The sequence below is a fragment of the Zootoca vivipara genome, chromosome 2 (assembly GCF_965207765.1).
Source record: "Zootoca vivipara chromosome 2, rZooViv2.hap1.1, whole genome shotgun sequence".
NCBI classification, from domain to species: Eukaryota; Metazoa; Chordata; class Lepidosauria; order Squamata; family Lacertidae; genus Zootoca; species Zootoca vivipara.
Genome location: NC_142584.1, coordinates 3,272,172 through 3,291,917, shown reverse-complemented (window position 1 = coordinate 3,291,917; position 19,746 = coordinate 3,272,172). Strand labels below are relative to the sequence as shown.

The 19,746-nt window shown below is 45.5% G+C and overlaps 1 protein-coding gene across 2 annotated transcripts in view; it reads left to right on the top strand.

Moving 5' to 3' along the window:
* ESYT1 (extended synaptotagmin 1) overlaps positions 1 to 19,746 on the top strand; it is a 59,067-nt gene that overhangs the window by 10,036 nt on the left and 29,285 nt on the right. For both annotated transcript variants that reach the window (XM_060272151.2, XM_035102821.3), the window contains exons 2-8: positions 15,075 to 15,116; positions 15,257 to 15,391; positions 16,839 to 16,912; positions 17,678 to 17,750; positions 18,298 to 18,387; positions 18,963 to 19,018; positions 19,539 to 19,662. In XM_060272151.2, coding sequence (XP_060128134.1) covers positions 15,075 to 15,116; positions 15,257 to 15,391; positions 16,839 to 16,912; positions 17,678 to 17,750; positions 18,298 to 18,387; positions 18,963 to 19,018; positions 19,539 to 19,662 — 594 coding nt within the window. The remainder of the gene's footprint in view (positions 1 to 15,074; positions 15,117 to 15,256; positions 15,392 to 16,838; positions 16,913 to 17,677; positions 17,751 to 18,297; positions 18,388 to 18,962; positions 19,019 to 19,538; positions 19,663 to 19,746) is intronic.

The following is a 19,746-nucleotide window of genomic DNA, read 5'->3' as shown; positions in this document are numbered from 1 at the left end:
TGGCATCTTCCTCCCACTTTTTTGAAGACCACCTGCCATTTGCAGCTGAGCTTTCAGAAGAAATGAATAACACTGCAAGCTGTGTTTATGGGAACTAACGAGCCGTTAGATGAACCCCATCGAAACCATGTGCCCACATCTTTCTGTATGGAGTCAGATACTGGAGACATTTGGCTTAGGACTATGCCGACCATCTTCAAGGGTCTCACTGTGACCTGTGCTTTGCGCGCGAGCCTGTCCCTCCTCCCTAAAAGACTTCCACTTGAAACATAGTTCAGTGCAGAGTGACTCAGGGCCTGAAGGACCCAAGTAGGCTTTGCTTTTTGCCTATTTATACCCTGGCTTGATGAAAAGAAGTTCAAGGTGGCTGATATAAACTGCAATGTAAAACATTACAAATGTGGCACTAGTCTTGTAAATTGTAAGCAGGGTGAAAAGGGAGCCTGTCTGCTGGAGTGGTTGGAGTGTTGGACTAGGACCTGGGAGACCAGGGTTCAAATCCCCACTCAGCCATGCTGCTTACTAGGTGACCTTAAGGCCAGTCACACGGTCTCTCAGCCTAACCTACCTCACAAGGTTGTTGTGAGGATAAAATGACAAGGTGGGGGGGGGACCCATCTACCACCTTGTGCTCTGGCAGTAAAGATAGACTGTAAAAATAAATATATAAAATAAAAGATCAGATAGCAGAAACACTCTGCTGAAACACTCCTGTAACTTCATTAAGACACACTGAATGTCTTTAAAAAAATAAAGGAGACCTTGCATGGCTTTCTAAATAATTGCAAGCTTGGACTGAGGCAGGTCCCTCAGTGGGGGGTGGGGGTGGTGTTGCTTGCGTGTATTGTTTGGACCAGGAAGAATACACTTGCTTAGTGAATATGAGTACACATTTACTTTTCCTCCTCAGTATAACAGAAGTGACTTTGAGGTAAGCTATTCATTTCACTGCCACTTGTGTGTAGGGAGCCCCCAAGCCCCCTTCTGCCTTGCAGTGCTCTGGGGAGGGGGCTGTTCAGAGCGCATTCATTCGTAGGAGGGCAGAACTGAACACTTCCAGTTGAACTCTTCCCTACCCTTTCCCTTGCTGCTTTTACCTTGGCCCTCCTTGGGGTGAAAACATCTTGTAGAGGGGCCAGGAGTGCATGGCAAGGGGAATTTCAGTTGGTTGCTTCCTTCCTTCCTTCCTTCCTTGTGAGTAGGTAATTTTAGTGCCTCCTTCATTTAAAGGGCAGTGTCCACCTAATTCATTCCATCAGTGCAAAGATTTCTGCTTGCACAAAGGATCTTTACCCCCTTTCTCTCCACGTGTGCCCTGTGTCCTCTACAAATCTGCTCCATAAGGTTGGGGGAACCCCAGAACAGATCTGGAGGGAGAGGTGGGGGAGTTCCATTACACAAGCAAAAATCCCTGTGCAAACCAAATGAGTTAGTCGTATCCTGCTCAATATCTTTTTTGGGGATAATTGTCCCAGCTGGGCAATGGTTGTCACAGCTTGTGAGCCAACCACCTGGCACTCCTGTTGCCACAATAAGATTTGAGGGTGGGTTTTCTTCCGTATTGTCCAGAGATCATCTTGTGTTGCGTTTTGTTCTGGCTGAAATGAGAGCATATGCAGTGGGGGTGGGAGAATAGTTGGGTGGAGCAAATTTCCAATAAATCTGTACAAAATTTAACCAACAAATGCAAAGCCCTTACAATTAAGTAGGGACTGATTCCCAATATCCTCATTAAGGCTGTTAACTCCTCTGGCAGCAAATCTGTTGCAATAAAAAAGGAAGAAAACTAGACTGGGGCTGTTGGTGTAATGGGACTGTTAAGTAGACATTATCTTCAAACGATGCAACGTTCCATTGTTATGTTTTTAGAATGATCTGTCAGTGGAGTAAAGAAAACATTTACTCTTTGAGGTTCCACAGTATGCCCACTACAACATGTTCAGAGAGGAGATGTGTTTGAATACCTAAAAAGTGTTTATGCATTGCAGCCAAGGAGGGGTGGAAGATATTGTTTGCTATGTACTGCATTGTTCCCTGTATAATTCCCCTAGGGATAGGTTTTTGAAAGAGGCTTTTCAGACACTTTCATTTTATGATGGCATGGTAGGGAGAAAGCTTGTTATTTATGGGTTGATGGGGATAAATTATACTGTATTGGGTTTCAGGGCCGGCCCACCTATGATGCAAAGTGAAGTGACTGCCTCAGATGGTAGGATCCACAGGGGCAGCAGATCCTGAAGTCAATTTTCCTTCCCTCCTTGTTCCAGATGTAAACCTTCCATCACTCTTCCTTCCCTGGACGGAGGGAGGGCGGTGTTGTTTCGGGGTCTGCCTTGGGTGCCACAATGTCTTGGGCCAGCCCTGTTAGGCTTCTATGTTTTCCTCTAGCAGCCCATGGATCAGACATCTCTTCATTATGTCTATATTTTTGTGACGGCCAACAGTATCATGGGCTGTTTTTAGCAAATATGCTTAAGTCTGTTGTTTGTTCTTAGTCATGGGCTGCTCAGGTCATTTGACTCTCTGAATTTGAGAAAGCCCCTTTGTGAGATGACTGTGTGAGGAAGGCAGATGTTTGCCCACCAGCAGGCCCGCCCGCCCACACCACATATCCAGTGATCTAATCTTGTCAAGTGGCACTGCAGCTGAAGTCTCTGCAAAAATTGATTTGCTTCTGCATGTAGCAAAGCGGACTGAGTCAAGCATCTGCTTCTGGTGCATTTGTGGTACTTGCCGTGGTGACCAGCGCAGGCATATGCATAGCTGCCAAGTTCTCCCCTTTTTAAAGGGAAATTCCATTATGCTGAATAGGCTTCCTCGCGAGAAAAGGGAAAACTTGGCAGCTATGGGCATATGACCACAGACCCCAAAGTGCACGTGGCTTCTAGCTCCTTGCTACTATCGCCTTACAGTGCGCTGTCCCAAGGCAACATGGGGAGGTGGCCAGAAAGAACTTGCCCAGAACAATGTTAGGAGAACAATACAGGAGCTGAAGCGTGGTAGCCTGTAAAACCACTGTACATACTCGAAAGCTACTTGTATGTTCAGCTCAAGTTTCTTCATTTAGGAAAGCAAACATCTTGACAATTTCTTCAGCCCCAGAACAAGCCCAGCCGGTTTGGAAGTGGACCTGAGCAAATTTTCTATATATTTTAATAGCTATGGGGCAGAGTTAAAAGGAGGGGGGTGGGATGCAGTCTTTGTGAACCATCTTCAGTATTGCACTGTTACATTTAGTTGGGTTTTTCCTCTCCCCGCAACCAAGCTGGTTGCCAAAATTTGGTGGGCAATTTACATATACCAGGTTTATTTATTTAGATCATTTCTATGCTTCACATTTCCAAGGGAATCTCTCATCAGGCTTAAATAATCAACTAGTAGAACAGGCATCCCCACCTGGAATTCCCCCCCCCAACTACCATTACAATCTGCTCTGGAGGGCTGAGAGGCAGTAGGGATAAATACTGCTTTAAAAAAACCACAACCAAAAAAACCACAACCAGAGACCTTCTTACTGGGAATCATAGATTCAGATATTCCTAAAAACATATTCCTTTATGCCACTGTGGCTACCAGGATGCTTATTGCATCAAATTGGAAAAGTGATAAAGTTCCTTCAAGGACAGAATGGATTAAAAAACTGGTTGAATATGCGGAGTTGGATAATCTATCCGAAAAAATGAAAAATAAACCAAAACACGTATTTATTTCAAAGTGGGAACTAGTTAAAATATATTTGAAAAACAGTTGTCACAGTCTAAACTCTGTTGTAACATTCGAATAACATCTGTAGTAGTTACCGGTCAAGTAAGAGTTGAGACCATAGACATTTAAATATATGAGGCAGTAGGAGGGACTGTTGGGGGGAAGATAGATAAAATTGCCCTCCCCCTTCTGTTAGGGAGGGCTTCACTGGTTCAAAATGTCTGTTGTATCTCATAACTCATCAGTGGGTGCATTTAGACATGGGAATTATTGTGTTAGTTTTCCTGATTATAATACTAATGCTTTCTATCCCGTATTCTAACCTTCCTTCTAGCCTATTGCTTTATGGAGCTGTAGCTCTTTGATTGATGTATGCCACCATGTCACACTTAAGTTTTAAATAGTGTGAAATAACTGTATGCTGAACATTGCGTAAAATTTCATTGCTTGAAATTACAACGTAAAAACTCCTCATGATTTTCCAGGTTAACAGGGTTGCAAATGTTTGGGGTTTTTTTTTGGGGGGGGGAGGAGCAAATATCCTGAAATGGGTGCTAAATTCCTGATAGACTCTGCTAGTTTTCCAGAAGTGGTTTATATGTTGTGTGAAAGATCACACACACAACATGAAAATGTTCAGGTAAGGAGACGTGGGGAAAACAGAATCAAGTGTTGCTGCTGCCTGAATGCAACCATAAGGCTGAAGGCTGTTAAGTTGGAGAAGAGAGAAGAGAGAAATTGCTGCATGTTAGTCTATTCCCAGGTTCGGCTTATGAAATACTGTAGCAGTTTTTTAATACTTTATTCTGGCAAACCCTGAGGTTTTTGGAAACTTATTGGTATTTTCCCAGTGAGAAGATAATTAACAGACAAGCTTCACTGAAAAGCAGCTTGTCTTCCACTCCTGATCTACCTATTATAATATGCAGCCACCGGGGGTTGTATTGTGGGCCCACATTCATTTTCAATGAAAAAGTCTTAAAAGTCTTGCCAGTGTACACCCCTGGTCTGGGAGCCGGGGATAGCACACGAGTGTTCCAGAGAAATGTCCCTGGACTACTGTATTGTTTTTCTGTGAGCAAATTGTTTCTATTTTATGGGGCAGCTTTCAAGTGGCACAATCTGGAAAGGCTCTATTGCTTGATTCTCCTCCACATATAAACTAGACCTCTGCCATCCGAGTTCACAGCCACATTCCATTAGGATGTAGAGGAGGTGTTATACGGTAGCTCAGTGGTAGAACACCGGCTTTGTATGCAGAAGGTCCTGGCTTGAATTGCTGACATGCCTGGGACAATTTGGAAAGCCAGGCAGGTACCGCTTTAAATAGACCAGTGGCCTGACTCTTCAAGTGGGGTGTGTCTCCCTGCCTCTGTGTTGCTCTTTTGCCACACACGCCATTCATGCACGCAAGGAGGAATGAACATGAGGGTAGCCTTTAAGTAGCTGCTCGCCTATGGGGAGTAAGAATTGCTTCCAGCTCTCTCTCTCTCTCTCTCTCTCTCTCTCTCTCTCTCTCTCTCTCTCTCTCTCTCTTGTTCTTTCAAGGGACAAATGGCAAACAGAGATGTGTGCTCAAGTCAGAACACTTTGTAAGCTACATGCATTTTTGGATGTATTTGCCTGAGTGCTTGAGAGTTGGCCCTCTGCTGTGTTAACCCAGCATGGTGTAGGGGTTAAGAGCGGTGGACTCGTAATCTGGCGAACCAGGTTCGCTTCCCTGCTCCTCCACATGCAGCTGCTGGGTGACTTGGGCTAGTCACACTTCTTTGAAGTCTCTCAGCCTCACTCACATCACAGAGTGTTTGTTGTGGGGGAGGAAGGGAAAGGAGAATGTTAGCTGTTGGGAGACTCCTTAAGGGGAGTGAAAGGCCAAAATTATTCTCCTCCTCCTCCTTGGATCATAGAATTGGAAGAGACCACAAGGGCCATCCAGTCCAACCCCCTGCCAAGTAGGAAACACCATCAAAGCATTCCTGACAGAGCAGTAAAGACCTCCGCTTAAAGACCTCCAAAGAAGGAGACTCTACCACTCCTTGGCAGCAAGTTCCACTGTCAAACAGCTCTTACTGTCAGGAAGTTCTTCCTAATGTTTAGGTGGAATCTTCTTTCTTGTAGCTTGAATCCATTGCTCCGTGTCCGCTTCTCTGGAGCAGCAGAAAACCTCCTTTCACTCTCTTCTATATGACATCCTTTTATATATTTGAACATGGCTATCGTATCACCCCTTAACCTTCTCTTCTCCAGGCTAAACATACCCAGCTCCCTAAGCTGTTCCTCATAAGGCATCGTTTCCAGGCCTTTGACCATTTTCGTTGCCCTCTTCTGGACAGGTTCCAGCTTGTCAATATCCTTCTTGAACTGTGGCGCCCAGAACTGGACACAGTACTCCAGGTGAGGTCTGACCAGAGCACAATACAGTGGTACTATTACTTCACTTGATCTAGATGCTATACTCCAATTGATGCAGCCCAGAATTGCATTGGCTTTTTTAGCTGCTGCATCACACTGCTGACTCATGTCAAGTTTGTGGTCTACCAAGACTCCTAGATCCTTTTCACATGTACTGCTCTCAAGCCAGGTGTCACCCATCCTGTATTTGTACCTTTCATTTCTTTTGCCCAAGTGTAGTACCTTACATTTCTCCTTGTTAAAATTCATCTTGTTTGCTTTGGCCCAGTTGTCTAATCTGTTAAGGTCATTTTGAAGTGTGATCCTGTCCTCTGGGGTATTAGCCACCCCTCCCAATTTGGTGTCATCTGCAAACTTGCTCAGGATGCCCTCAAGCCCATCATCTAAGTCATTGATAAAGATGTTGAATAAGACTGGGCCCAAGACAGAACCCTGTGGCACCTCCTCCTCCTCCTCCTCTTCTTCTTCCATTTAGGAGCAGGTGTTGCAGCTTGATGCTTAAAATGTTTGGCTGGAGTGCCTACAAATCAACCTACTCTTTTCAAGTGGTGAGCTTTTGGAGAACAATGTGTCCTCCAAGTGATACTCAAAGCCACAGTGGGAACTCTTTGTGTGTGTATGTTACGAGAAAGGGAACGAGGCTTGATTTTAACTGTGTGCTTTTTATACTTATTGAGCATTATGCATTGATTCTGCATTATCTTGGTATAAATGGGTTTATGGAGCTCCAGGCCTGGCTTTTGCCCATCCTGCTTGCTATCCCTGTGCTTGAGGGTTGCTTAGTTTCCTTTCCCAGAAGCAGATGGCCCTTCTTCTTCTCTTTGCTGCTTCTCTGTGTGCTTTCTGCCTTTGGCTCATGTTTAATCGGAATAACGCATTAATCAGGTGCTCTGAGGTGACAGAAAACAGTCCTTCTCTCTCCAAATCTTATCTTGCTAAGCTGTGGGGTGACTCTTTTCCACCTGGGGGGACTGGAGGTCAGATTTATATATGCACACCTCTGCATATTGTATTGTATTGTATTGTACCATTGTCTGTTTTAGAGTGCATTGAATTGGGTTTACAGCTGCCTTGAGAACTTTGGTGAGTAGGTGAGGATATAAATACTTCTAAATAAATATAGATAAGGGGAGAGGGGATACTTTAATTCTGTTGGGATTTGGCTTTGATATCCAGGGTTGTTTCTTTCTTAGCCCCTACAGCAACACTGAAAGACAGTTACCGTCTCTTTGAAAGCTTTCGAAGATAATGGAAGAGAGCCGTTGGCATGTGCTTGGTTTCCTATCTGTATGTGGTTTCCTCTGTATGTGCCACGGATGGGGAACAGGGTGTCCCTTGGAGAGCCCACCAGTTCATCTCAAACAGCACCTAAAAACTGCGGATCCTGTGTTCAGGACGAGCCCGAAACATTTTGGCACCTGAAGTGAACCACAAAATGGCGACCCCCCTCCATTCCTGCCAGGGAAGAAAGGAGAATGAAGATCTACATCAGGAGCAAGGAGGGGGTACGAATTGTCTCATAGGTGGGCCGGCCCTGACTGTGTTTCATAATCTGAGATTTAACATAAAAATCAGTGCATTCCAAACTCCAAACATGATCCCCATGCAAATCGTCTTGTACTGTACCACTGTTGAGAAGAGATGGCATTTTAAGGTTGGCCCTGTTCATCCCTGTGGCAAAAGTCTGGGTGCTTTATTTCCCAAGTGCTAGTCTTACTGCCAAGGAGGATCCTGCTGCTATCAAGAAGCATGTGGGTAAATGTCTGGCAGTCCCCTCCATCCCTAACCCTCCTATCTCCTTTTCCCACTTCTGTATCAGTAGTTCAACAGTATTTTCTTTAAACAAACATTCTACAATCCTTTACGAAGACCTCTGACCCTCTCCTGTTTTTCTGTGCACTTAATACCTGTTTTGCCGTCTGCAACACAAGCATATTTTCAACACTCTCTCCCTTCCGGGTGTTGCACACCCTCTGGTGTGTTTAGCTGTGCCCAATAGTGGCACATACCTGGCATGCATGCATGCATGCAAATATGATGCGTCTTAAAACCAAATCAGCAAGTGATTTTCCTGTCAGCTCCTGCCCATACACACACAGACACACACACACACACAGAGAGAGAGAGAGAGAGAGAGAGAGAGCGCACAGAAATAACAGAGCCCTGATTACTATGGAAGGAGGAAGTGGGTGAACTGGGTACAAAACCACTGGGTTAAAATAAATCACCCAGCTATTGAGAAATAAGCATCATGGGCTTGTATGGTGATGCAGATGGCTTGCCTTTGAGCTGCAGTTGTATCATCTGTCCTTGAATGTCTGCAGCAGGGTGTTAGGTTATCTTAAACCAGCAGTGCTGTACAAAGCCTTTCTTCTCCTTGGTCTTTTCTCTCTCTTTCCTACCCCCCTCCGCCCCCCTGCCTGCAACCTTACTATTTCTCTGCACAGAGAGGAAGCGGAAACAGCTGCCCAAGGATGTTCCCTTCTGGCTTAAGGAGCCAGGATTGCTGGCTCCTCCCAAGGACAGTGTGGTTTTCTTCTATTGCTCTATAGATCTGAGAGAGAGAGAGAAATTACTGCAGATGGCAGCCCGAAAAACAACTGTACTCCCCCAGCTGGCAGCTGTGATAAGAGCCAGGGAAGTGGATGCATGCAGTCTCCTTTTTAAAAGTTTGGCTGGCCATGCTGCTTGCATTGTGTGCTGCTGGAGGCCTCACACCCACGCAGCAGAACATAAAGTCCCTTTTGTCCAGAGGATAAAGGAGTCTATTGACTTGCTCCTGTCCTAGTTCTCCTCTGGACAATATTATAGAGAACAAATTGACCTTGAGTAGCTGCTGTACATTCAGCGGACATAATGGGACTGAATCTCTGCTGCCCTCTTCACATTCTCTTCCTCCCCCCCCCATACTGAGTCATGAAGTTACTTGATGCTGAATCACCATCCGTCTAGCCCAGGAGTCTTAAACGTCTTCAAACTGGGGCTTGCTTTGAACTCAAGCCTGCATTTGGGGGGAACCCTTCTTAATTCTTTGACATATGGTAGTTGTGCTGCTTAGACCACCCTGTGACCTGGGCGCGTGTTCTGACCCACCAGTTAAAGACCAGTGATCTGGCCCAGTAGGGACTATTCTGACCCTTATCAGCGTGCTCTCCAAGCAATAATTCAGTTTACCTAAACTGGAGTCCTCAAAGCATCATTTACAAAAATCTATACATTTTAGGCAGCAGTGGTTTATACTGTATAGTGGAAATTTTGGGAAATCAGACCCAGAACCACACAACCTCTTCCAGTAACACTCCATATGCTTTTTCAAAAAGGCAGATCAGGTGTTGGCATGAGAGCTATTTAAAGATAAATAAAAAGGAATACAGATTTTGCACTGTATTCTTTATCACCACACTGTTCTGTATCTGTCCTAATATAAATTAAGTCCTCTGAGCAGGAAATGCGACACTCCCTTAGATACCAGTTGACTCTCCAGTAAAGAGAGCTTGCTCCCTCTTATTTCTTATTTCCTGGGGAGAACCCCCATTGCAGCTGACTACAGAAGGAGCTGAAGGACAGGCCGGAGTTCCCATCCACTGACCAGAGGACCACTTCCTGACGGGAAACTCTACGCCTTGCCCCTCTGCGAGGGCCCTGCTGGTGTGGGGTGCTATTTGTGGAAGGTTTAGGGCAGAGATGGGGGGGGGCTGCATGGCCCTTCAACTGTTGTTGGACTCTTAATTCCCATTAGTCCCAGCTTGCTTGGTCAACAGCCAGGGATGGTGGGGAGTTATAGCCCAGCAACATCTGGCTGCCCAAAGGTTCGCCATCCCTGGTTTAGGGCAAACTCTTCTTTTGACCTTGTTTTTCTTGACTTTCTTAATGGAGCTGCTTCAAGGCTACAGTGGAATGTAAATATGGAATAAATGTGAGCTGTGTTCCAGACCAACAGTGAACTTTTTTTGTTTGTGGTGAGGGGCGGGAATTGAGCTGGGTCTTTCACCCATCAGCCCCCATTTGTGTTATTCATATCTGCCGTATCAAAAGCAGAGAGCAAGAATGAGAGAGTTTGGGGTCTGTGTGCAAAATAGGTGGCTCCAGGTAAATCCGAATGAGTAAGGCAACATAATTATTATTATTGTTATTGTTGTTGTTGTTGTTGTTGTTATTATCCTGCCCATCTGGCTGGGTTTCCCCAGCCACTCTGGGCAGCTTCCAACCGAATATTAAGAACATCTGCCCCCCCCCCATTGTGGTTTGCTTCTAATACTTTGACCATTATTCTGTTTGGAAACCAAAATATAGGGTTTGTTGTATATCCTCCTTCACCCAAGCCTTGTTCCTATAAATACAGCTTCCCTTTACCCCAATCCCTAGTCCTGTTTTGCCCTGAATAAAGAACTGTTCTCTTGAAGATGCATATCTGGACTTCTTAAGCCACGACACAACAGGGTTCATGAGTCCTAGTTCTAAAAAATAATCTGAAATTACACGGAAGCAGAGTGGGTGGGAGAAACTGGCCGCTTTCATTTTAACTGGCTGGGGGTTTCTTTTTTTCCTTTTTTGAAGTATTTTTAATTAAAGATTTATTGATTTACAAGGGTGTGTGCAGTGTCTCTCTCTCATATTTTTACATGTATCATTTTTGCAAATCAGCTGCATTTGTTGAGACACTGGGAAGAAAGATATATTATTTTACTTAATATATGTGGGGTTTGATGTCAGCGTTGCTTGTGCAGGTTCTCTTTTATTTGCTTGTGTTCTTTTGGTGTAGGTTTCTGACTAAGGGTGGTGGAGCTTGTGGCTGTGGCCTTGTTGTGCCAGGCCATTCCTGTTTGTGTTAGTTACCATGGCAATTTAGCTGAAGTTGGCTGCAGTGCAGCAGGTACTGCACAGGAGGGGGAGTCCGAGAGAGCAGGTGTCTGCAGAGAGGCAGGAGTTGTTCCGCGTCACTGAAGCAGATTCCGGGTATCACCTCATCAGTTCTCTTCTCTCAGTATGAGGCAGACTTAATTCACCCATTGTTGTTTTTTAATCCATTTTTCCAGCATTGCATGAATAGGTATTCTGCACTCCTTCATTGCCTAATTGTAATTGTCACAATTGTGGAACAATTTATTTTTATTTTTACTTCAGCTTCTACTTCCTTGGTAGTCATGGGCAAGAAAACTCAATCTTTACCATTCTGTACAATTTGCTTTGCTTCCACATACAGTGGTACCTCTGGTTAAGAACTTAATTAGTTCTTAACCTGAAACTGTTCTTAACCTGAAGCACCACTTTAGCTAATGGGGCCTCCTGCTGCCGCGGCAGCACCATTTCTGTTCTCATCCTGAAGCAAAGTTCTTAACCCGAGGTACTATTTCTGGGTTAGCAGAGTCTGTAACCTGAAGCGTCTGTAACCTGAGGTACCACTGTACTAGTTCCTCATCATTTTAATCTGCACTTTCAAAAATAGAAATTCCTGAGGGGGACAAAAAGGAGTTTGGGCCAGACTTTGAAGAGAAATGCGCTGTGGAATAGCGGCAGGGTGTGGAAGACTTCTAGTGTTAGGCAAGGAGGTCTGCGGCTGTGTCTTCTCCTACATCCGTGCTCCAACACTGGAATTCCTGTGGATTTCATCAGGTGCAATCTTACTCATGTTTACTTAAGCTTTTCTTCACAGTTGAAGAAGAAAGGCAGGAGGATGCATGTTTGTGTGTGTGTGTGTGTGTGTGTGTGCATCAAGTTCCGATGTTGATTCAGATCTCAGCCATGTATTTTCATCATTCTTCTATGAAACTTCTCAAATGCATCCATAGCTTAAAACAAAAACAAAAAGATTCCTCATTTAAACTTACCGGTATCAAGTTTGTTGGAAATGATATGCTTTTCCTGTGATACTGCATCCCAAAATAACATGTACTGTACTTGCTATATGAAAGTGTCAGATCGCTCTGTTTGGTGTGAGCCATTGAGAACGAGGAGTTGTTGTGTCTTTGAAGTTCACATTTTGGGAATGGAGAAGGTAAAATTGGGGGAATAAATTAATTTTTCATTTGTTTTCTTGTTCACTTTAGTGTGTTTAAATTCAGTTAAAAAAAATAACACCAGATATTTTTTTCAAAAGATGCAGAACAAGAGCAGTAGAATAAGATATCATTCACAATGACTCAGGCATCATAAAACAGAAGCTGGGAAAGACCATTAGGATCCTAGCGTCCTGATTAATTAAAGCAAAAGCAGGAAGACATTAGCATTAAGAAGCATTAACAAGCCACAATCAGAGAAGGTTTGAGCAGGGACGGCATATATAGGGTTAAAAAGGTAAAGGTAAAGGACCCCTGACAGTTAAGTCCAAACGGCTCTGGGGTTGCCATGTTTTTCTGCGTCATGTGGCACCAGAGCAGCGCACGGAAACGCCAACGCCATTTACCTTTCCTCTATTTATCTACTTGCACTCTGACATGCTTTCGAACTGCTAGGTGGGCAGGAGCTAGGACCGAACACCCTGTCGCGGTGATTCGAACCGCCGACCTTCCAGTCGGTAATCCCAAGGCTCAGTGGTTTACATCACAGCACCCCCAGTGTTCCTCTATATATAGGGTTGTTGTTGTTGTTTAGTCGTTTAGTCGTGTCCGACTCTTCGTGACCCCATGGACCATAGCAAGCCAGGCACTCCTGTCTTCCACTGCCTCCCGCAGTTTGGTCAAACTCATGTTTGTAGCTTCAAGTACACTGCCCAACCATCTTGTCCTCTGTCGTCCCCTTCTCCTAGTGCCCTCCATCTTTCCCAACATCAGGGACTTTTCCACCTCTTCTCATGAGGTGGCCAAAGTATTGGAGCCTCAGCTTCAGGATCTGTCCTTCCAGTGAGCACTCGGGGCTGATTTCCTTCAGAATGGATAAGTTTGATCTTCTTGCAGTCCATGGGACTCTCAAGAGTCTCCTCCAGCACCATAATTCAAAAGCATCAATTCTTCGGCGATCAGCCTTCTTGATGGTCCAGCTCTCACTTCCATACATCACTTCTGGGAAAACCATAGCTTTAGCTATACGGACCTTTGTTGGCAAGGTGATGTCTCTGCTTTTTAAGATGCTGTCTAGATTTGTCATATATAGGGTTACCATATTTCAAACAGCAAAAATCCTGATTTTTCAGGACATTTCGCCAATTTTTGCCTGGACACTGCTACCAACTGCAGTATTCCGGATAGGTCCAGGAACCCTGGGCATACATCATTATCATTTGAAAGGAAATGTCTTTTCCACCTGGCAGAAAGAAAAGAGGCAAGGTGAGTCCCTCTGGGGAGGGAGCTCAGAAGCTCTGTCTTTCTCCCTGACTCCAGCCACACAGATTGACGAAGCACATAAGAAGCCCTCCACTGATGACCTTAGTGAGTGGCAAATTCCTCCGGTTCGGTTCATATGTGTCGGCTTAGTTTCATGTGACAATCTAATCACAGGCTCCTCACCTATTTCCTACTAACAACTGAGCTCTGAATAGGGCATCTGTAATGTGCGAGGCCTCTCTCTCACACATGTATACTTGCGCAGGGCAGAGGGCTCACACCCTCTAAGAAACTGCAGGCTGTGCTCAAGCTGCCAGTAGCATGATTCCTGTGGAAGAGGAAGGGTGTGTGCTTGATAACCGTGGCCTGAAGGTCAGCTGCTTTCCTTATGTCACCCATCACCCACCCACCCTGCGGGATTTCAGAGAATCTCTTGCACCCGCTCCTCTTCAATTCCACCCCACTCAATTCTGAGCAAGCGGATTAAGAAAATGCACAGTCAAAGATAGAATTGCTTCACCAAACAGCTGACATGGGGATGGAGGATGACTAAGTGTGGCATTGGCTCATCCTATCATACCAGGGTCTGAGCTCCAGCCTTGTGGTCCTCTTGGAGTTCTGCCTCCCCCCAAATTGCTCCACCGAACAGCTGACATGATGGACAATGACTAAGTGCAGAACTGTTTCATAATATATGGTCCAAGGGTCTGAACTCCGGATTCATGATCCCTCATCTGGAGCTCTGCCTATTTTCAGAGACATATTTTTCCTGATAACCCTCCTGTTTGTTCATGAGTCTGTTCGTGGAAAGGCTTCTAAACCGAATTGTGTGTGCTAAAGGGGGTCTGGTGTGTTGAAGGTTTCAAAGTCAGCAGCTACAGAGCTCTATGCGTGAATACGCTGAATTAAGTTTAGGTTTGCTGTTTTAGCAATAATCTTAAAAGTTTTCAAGAGTGGGTTGAGACCTCTCTTAGCTGGTGGTCAAGAAGTGAAATCGTGAGTGGCTCATCTTGTCATTCCTGGCGGAATGTTATGGCATACACTTTGAAATACTGTAGCCAACTGTTGAGAACTCGCATTGCTAAATACTGCAACTTGCTTTTTTTTAAAAAAGCTCCTTCCAGCACCAGATACCCAAATTGTGCTCTCTTTCATGGTTCACAGTTGTAATGTGCCCTTCCTTCAAGAAGCACAAATGATGTCATCCCATTTAATCCTGTGTTAGAGATCAGGAAGAGAGATGCTGGCTAGGCCAGGGCACCTCATGATCTTCATGGACCTTCAAGGATCTGAAGCCCAGCCTCCTCAGTGTGTTCCCCATAGACACACACAACATCCAGACAACAAGAGCCATTTGCAGTTCAAGGATCCATTCCTGCCAGGAAGAGGCACTAAGGCAGGGTGTGGGTCAGGGAGGGCTGTGTCCTGGGGAGGAGGGTCCCAAGGACCAGATAAACCTGAAGGCCACATTGGGCCCCAAGACCTGAGGTTCCCTCCCCCCTGCCCCACACCACATTGACTCTTCTATAGTAAAGTCTCACCAATTCCTCTTGCGAAAGTGATCTTGCCTAAGAGTGATGGAGAAAATCTTTCTCTCTGCGGGAATGAGGGAGGTATTTCCTAGTGTGTCTAGGAACCCACAGCAGGTGGGTCTCTTGCAACTGGAGCTAATCTCTCTATATATTTTCTTTTATCTAGGTCAGTTTCCCAGATGTTGAAAAAGCTGAATGGCTCAACAAGGTGAGAATCAGTCAGCTGAGTTGTTCCTGCCCAGCCATGGCAGCATCATGACATTACTAACATCTCTCTCTCTCTCTCTCTCTCTCTCCCTCCCTCCCTCCCTCCCCCTCCCCCTCCCTGCTTACCCCACGGCATGGTAGATCCTAGCCCAGGCTTGGCCCTTCTTTGGCCAGTACATGGAGAAGCTGTTGGCGGAAAACATTGCTCCAAGCATTCGAGCCTCCAACACCCATTTGCAGACCTTTACATTCACCAAGGTTGACATGGGAGAGAAGGTAATTGTCAGCTGAAAAATAGTTGGTGAAAATATTAAGGGAGAGCATCCCCCCGGGGACAAGTCCATAAATAAGGGGAAAGAAATAATTAGATTGCATCCCATATGTGTGCAGAGGGTTTTTTTCCACCCCAGACACACTTTGGGCTAGTACTTATTGAAAGCATTGAATGATTTATTTATTTTAATGTATTGCTAGTGCCATGGATTTTTTCACCTATTGGGATGCTAGCAGTAGTCTGTACATTTTTTCTTGTTTATTTGAAACCTTACATTATAATCCTGCTGGAACATTTTGTGGTCTTGCATTTTGTATTGCTGTGTAAATGCAATAATAAGATTTTGTGAATCCAATCATTCTGCTGTGTAATCATTATACTTGCTCCTGGGGTGGTGGTGATTCCTTATTAATGGACCAAGGGCCACAATCTCATATCTTGCCTTTCCATCCTAGTCTTATAATCGCTATCTTATTTATGTTCTTCCAGCTTCCGCATTTGAGTTAGAGCTACTTAGGTTTTGCAGTTCTATGGTTGGTGTGTGTTTGTTGGAGGGTTTAGTTTCTAGAACAGAAGCCAGTGTTTTATTAATGTACACATTGCATTTATTACACTGCCTTTTGCAGGGGTGTTTTTAGGGTGGGTAGGGCCTCCTTCCTCAAATCCAAGGTCCTTTGTGCTTCTTCTGCCCCTTTTCCATTTATTTATTTAAACCCTTTTGCTGGAAGCACTGTAAAGCTCCAGGCTGGTGGAGACCCCAAACACACAGTTTCATTTGCCCAGAAACATGGATGCATATAATCTAATTAGTGTTATCCAAATTTCCGCCGTGGGCCTGTATCCAAGGTGTTTAAGTAGCAACAACATTTCAGCTAATGCACTAAGGCTTTTTATTTCTAAATGAAGTTTTCTGGTCTCTGTGACTTTGATGAATGTTGCTGAAAGCTCAGGTTCCCGGGGGTGGCTGGGCAGTACTGTCAATTGTTCACGTTACAGGGATCTAACCTAATTCCGTGTTTCTCCCTCTTGGCTAATGTTTCCTAGCTCCTGATCCTGTAACCTTGGGGTTGCCGTATTTCAAGAGGTCAAAATCCAGACATAAAATTGTTCAGCCCAATAGTCCTGCCAGCGATCCCGAGCACCTGAGCCTGAACCAGAGCTGCCCTCTGTGCAGGAGCCTAATTTCAGTCCTTCTAAAGCCATTTTACCTCTTAGTGGGTCTCAGTTGACCCACTGAGTGGCAGCAGTGTCTTGGAAGAGGAAAAGGGATCAGAGGGTTATCCCAGAGGCAGGCATATATTTGGCAAAGCTTTGACATCCACACACCATTAGTGGGTTAGTTTGCCTTAACAGAGATTGCTGGGGAGTGAGAGGTGGGGCATTGCCTCCCTTGTTTTAGTCTATTTTTATTTTTATTTGCTTAAACAACAACTCTTCTTCTGCTCCTAGCCCCTCAAGGTCATTGGAGTTAAGGTTCACACTGGCCTGAACAAGAAGCAAATCTTGCTGGACCTAAACATTAGGTAAGTTCTAAGGTTTCCTTATGTTGCTGTGTTAGCTTCATAAATGGAGCAGAATCAAGGCGGGATGGGGCAGGGAGAGTGGATTGTTCTTTATTGTAGGGCCACAAAGCACTTGGCACTCTGACAAGCTGCATTTTGGTACTTGAGCATTTGCTACACTTTTCCTGGAATAGCGGACGATCTGAGGGCAAGTCTTGTCCTGCACTGTGGAGGTTGAGCTGCATTGCAGAGGGAAGGTGTGAGGTCCTATTGTTCTCATCCCCTGCTTGTGGGCTTCCCAGAGGCGCCAGGTTGGCCAATGTTGACCCAGAACATGACTGGGTGGTCCTGTGAGCTGCTCTAGCAGGGGCCTCCTTATGTTCTTAGACCCCTTTCCTTTGTTGCAATCCCACTGCCCCTGTCACAGCTGACTTTCCTTTAAAGAGGCAAGTGACTTGCAAGGGAGAGGCATGGGAGAATCAGTTGCTCTGCTGTGAGGCTCTGCTTTGGGTGAAGGTAATGTTTCTTTCTATGCAGAGCCAGAGACTCATTCATGCCTCGTCCCCACACACCTCCTGGCCAAAGGAGAGGGACAGGGTGGGACAGGAGAGCACACAAAATCAGCAACCCCTGGAAAAAATGGTCCAAGAGGGTGGGTGGAGATTAAGGAGGGAACTGTTCTCTTTTAGGGCCTTGGTGTTTCATTCTTGCAGTGTCTTATGGCTTTATTTGTTTTCTGGAAGCCTCATGCTGCTCTCTTGGTCTCCCTCCCTCTCTGTAACACAGCTATGTGGGTGACGTCCAGATTGATGTGGAGGTCAAGAAATTTTTCTGTAAGGCCGGGATGAAAGGCATGCAGGTATGGTGGCCCTATTTTTGGCTTCATAAAGGTAGGTCAGAAATCTCAGAGGCTGATACGGTTCCCAGTAATGGATTAGGGACCCCTGTCTTTTTAGGGACAGTTTGGCTTCTTCTTTTTTTTATAACCCAAGGAACTTCTACTTTGCCATGACACGGGATCAGTCCAACCTCCCAGCAACCGCAGGCCTTCCTTCTTATCCATGGGCTTCCTTGAAACGGTATCACTTCCACCCAGTTCCTTAATTCCTTTGAGCTACTATTTGAAAAGCACTGCAGCTCCTGGTAATTAAAAGCAGAAATCTTTGGGCGCCCCTTCCCTTCAAGAAGCCACATGTGGAGGCAACCCTGCCTCCCACAACCCCTGAATTTAAGGGTGCATCTTGCCGTGGGGCTGTGATTTGTGACAGGCTGCCCCTGCTGCTTGTCAACCTGCATTAGCGGCTGGCATGGTAGGTTCATCATTTGTATTAGAGCACAGGACTATGATAAACGACTAAAGCAGCATTGACTGAGCATCCGACCTCAACCTTCTCTTTTTCTCTCAGCTGCACGGCATGCTGCGGGTCATCTTGGAGCCCCTCATTGGGGATGTCCCAATTGTCGGGGCACTCACCATGTTCTTCATCCGCCGTCCGGTAAGTTTTCAGCGTTTCTCTTGAGACCACAAAAGCTAGAAACTTGCCTACTCCCACTTTAATGAAAGCTTTTACAGTCGCAGGTAACAATACCATAGGGAGAATTTTCATGCTGTCTCCCTAAAAACATGCAGGGGAATCAGTTCCTACATTCAAGGGGCCGGTCATTCCAGTGCAGAAGTGATGCACTTGAGGAGAAGTCTTGGTTTGCAACTGGCAAAGTCTCTTATTAAAATGAAGTACGGGAGGATTCATGCTTTTTTGCAGCTGTGAGATCTCCCAAGTAATTTTGACAAACCCCACAGGAATTGTTATTAATTGAATTTATTTATTTGTCCAAGGAGCTCTGAGTGGCTTAGCAATGCTCTCTCTCACAATAATCTTGTGAGGTAGGTTAGGCTGAAAGAGATGGCGAGGGGCCTGAGGTCACGCAGTGGGCTTCAAGGCTGAATGGAGATTTGAACCTGAATATCTTCAGTCCTGATTGCTTCTTCCCAACCCCCCACCCAAATCTCACCCCCGTATCCAGTATTTCTGTAACTGGTTCTAAATCACACCTCTCCCTTCTTTCCCAGACTCTGGACATTAACTGGACTGGAATGACCAACCTCTTGGACATTCCTGGACTGAGGTAAATGCTTGATGATTGACTATAAAACCAGAGATGGGGAACCTCTGGCCTATGGACTACAGCTCTTGTAGGAGGTCGGAGAAGGTGTTGTCTTGTTTGCTTCCTCCATCAAAATTTACTGCTCTGGTAAAAGAATGAGCCTCCTGTGTTCTCAAGTTTGCTGTCCAAGGTGCTTTTTCTCTTGGAGATAACCAGAGTGAGTGTGTGTGCAAGAGGGCTAAAGGGGGGACACTTCAATCCTAAACCCAGTGGGGTTGGCTGCACTGAAGTCAATAGGACTGGTGAGAAGTGCAATGGAAAACAGGTGAGAACATTTGAGAAGAAATTGGTTGGTGGGAGAACTGGGTCTTGAAGGAGAAGAGCTTTCTGGGGTGCAGTGAGACAGAAAGGTCTTCTGGGAGATTGGAGAGGATGCATGGTGGCAGCAGAGGATTTGCTGGGGAGTCTCCACAGTGGCGATGGGCAAGAGGCAGGGCAGGGTGGTGTATACTGCGTTAAAACAGAAGGCTTTTCTCTGCAGCTCAATGTCTGACACAATGATCATGGACTCCATTGCCTCTTTCTTGGTTCTCCCCAACCGCCTGCTCATCCCGCTGGTCCCCGATCTCCACGAAGCGGCTCAGCTACGCTCCCCAATTCCCAGGGTAAGGCAGACACTGGGGGAAGGAGAGGGTCTTATCCTTGTGGGTGGGCCAGAGCCCTGCACCTGATGCATGCCTCTCCCCTCC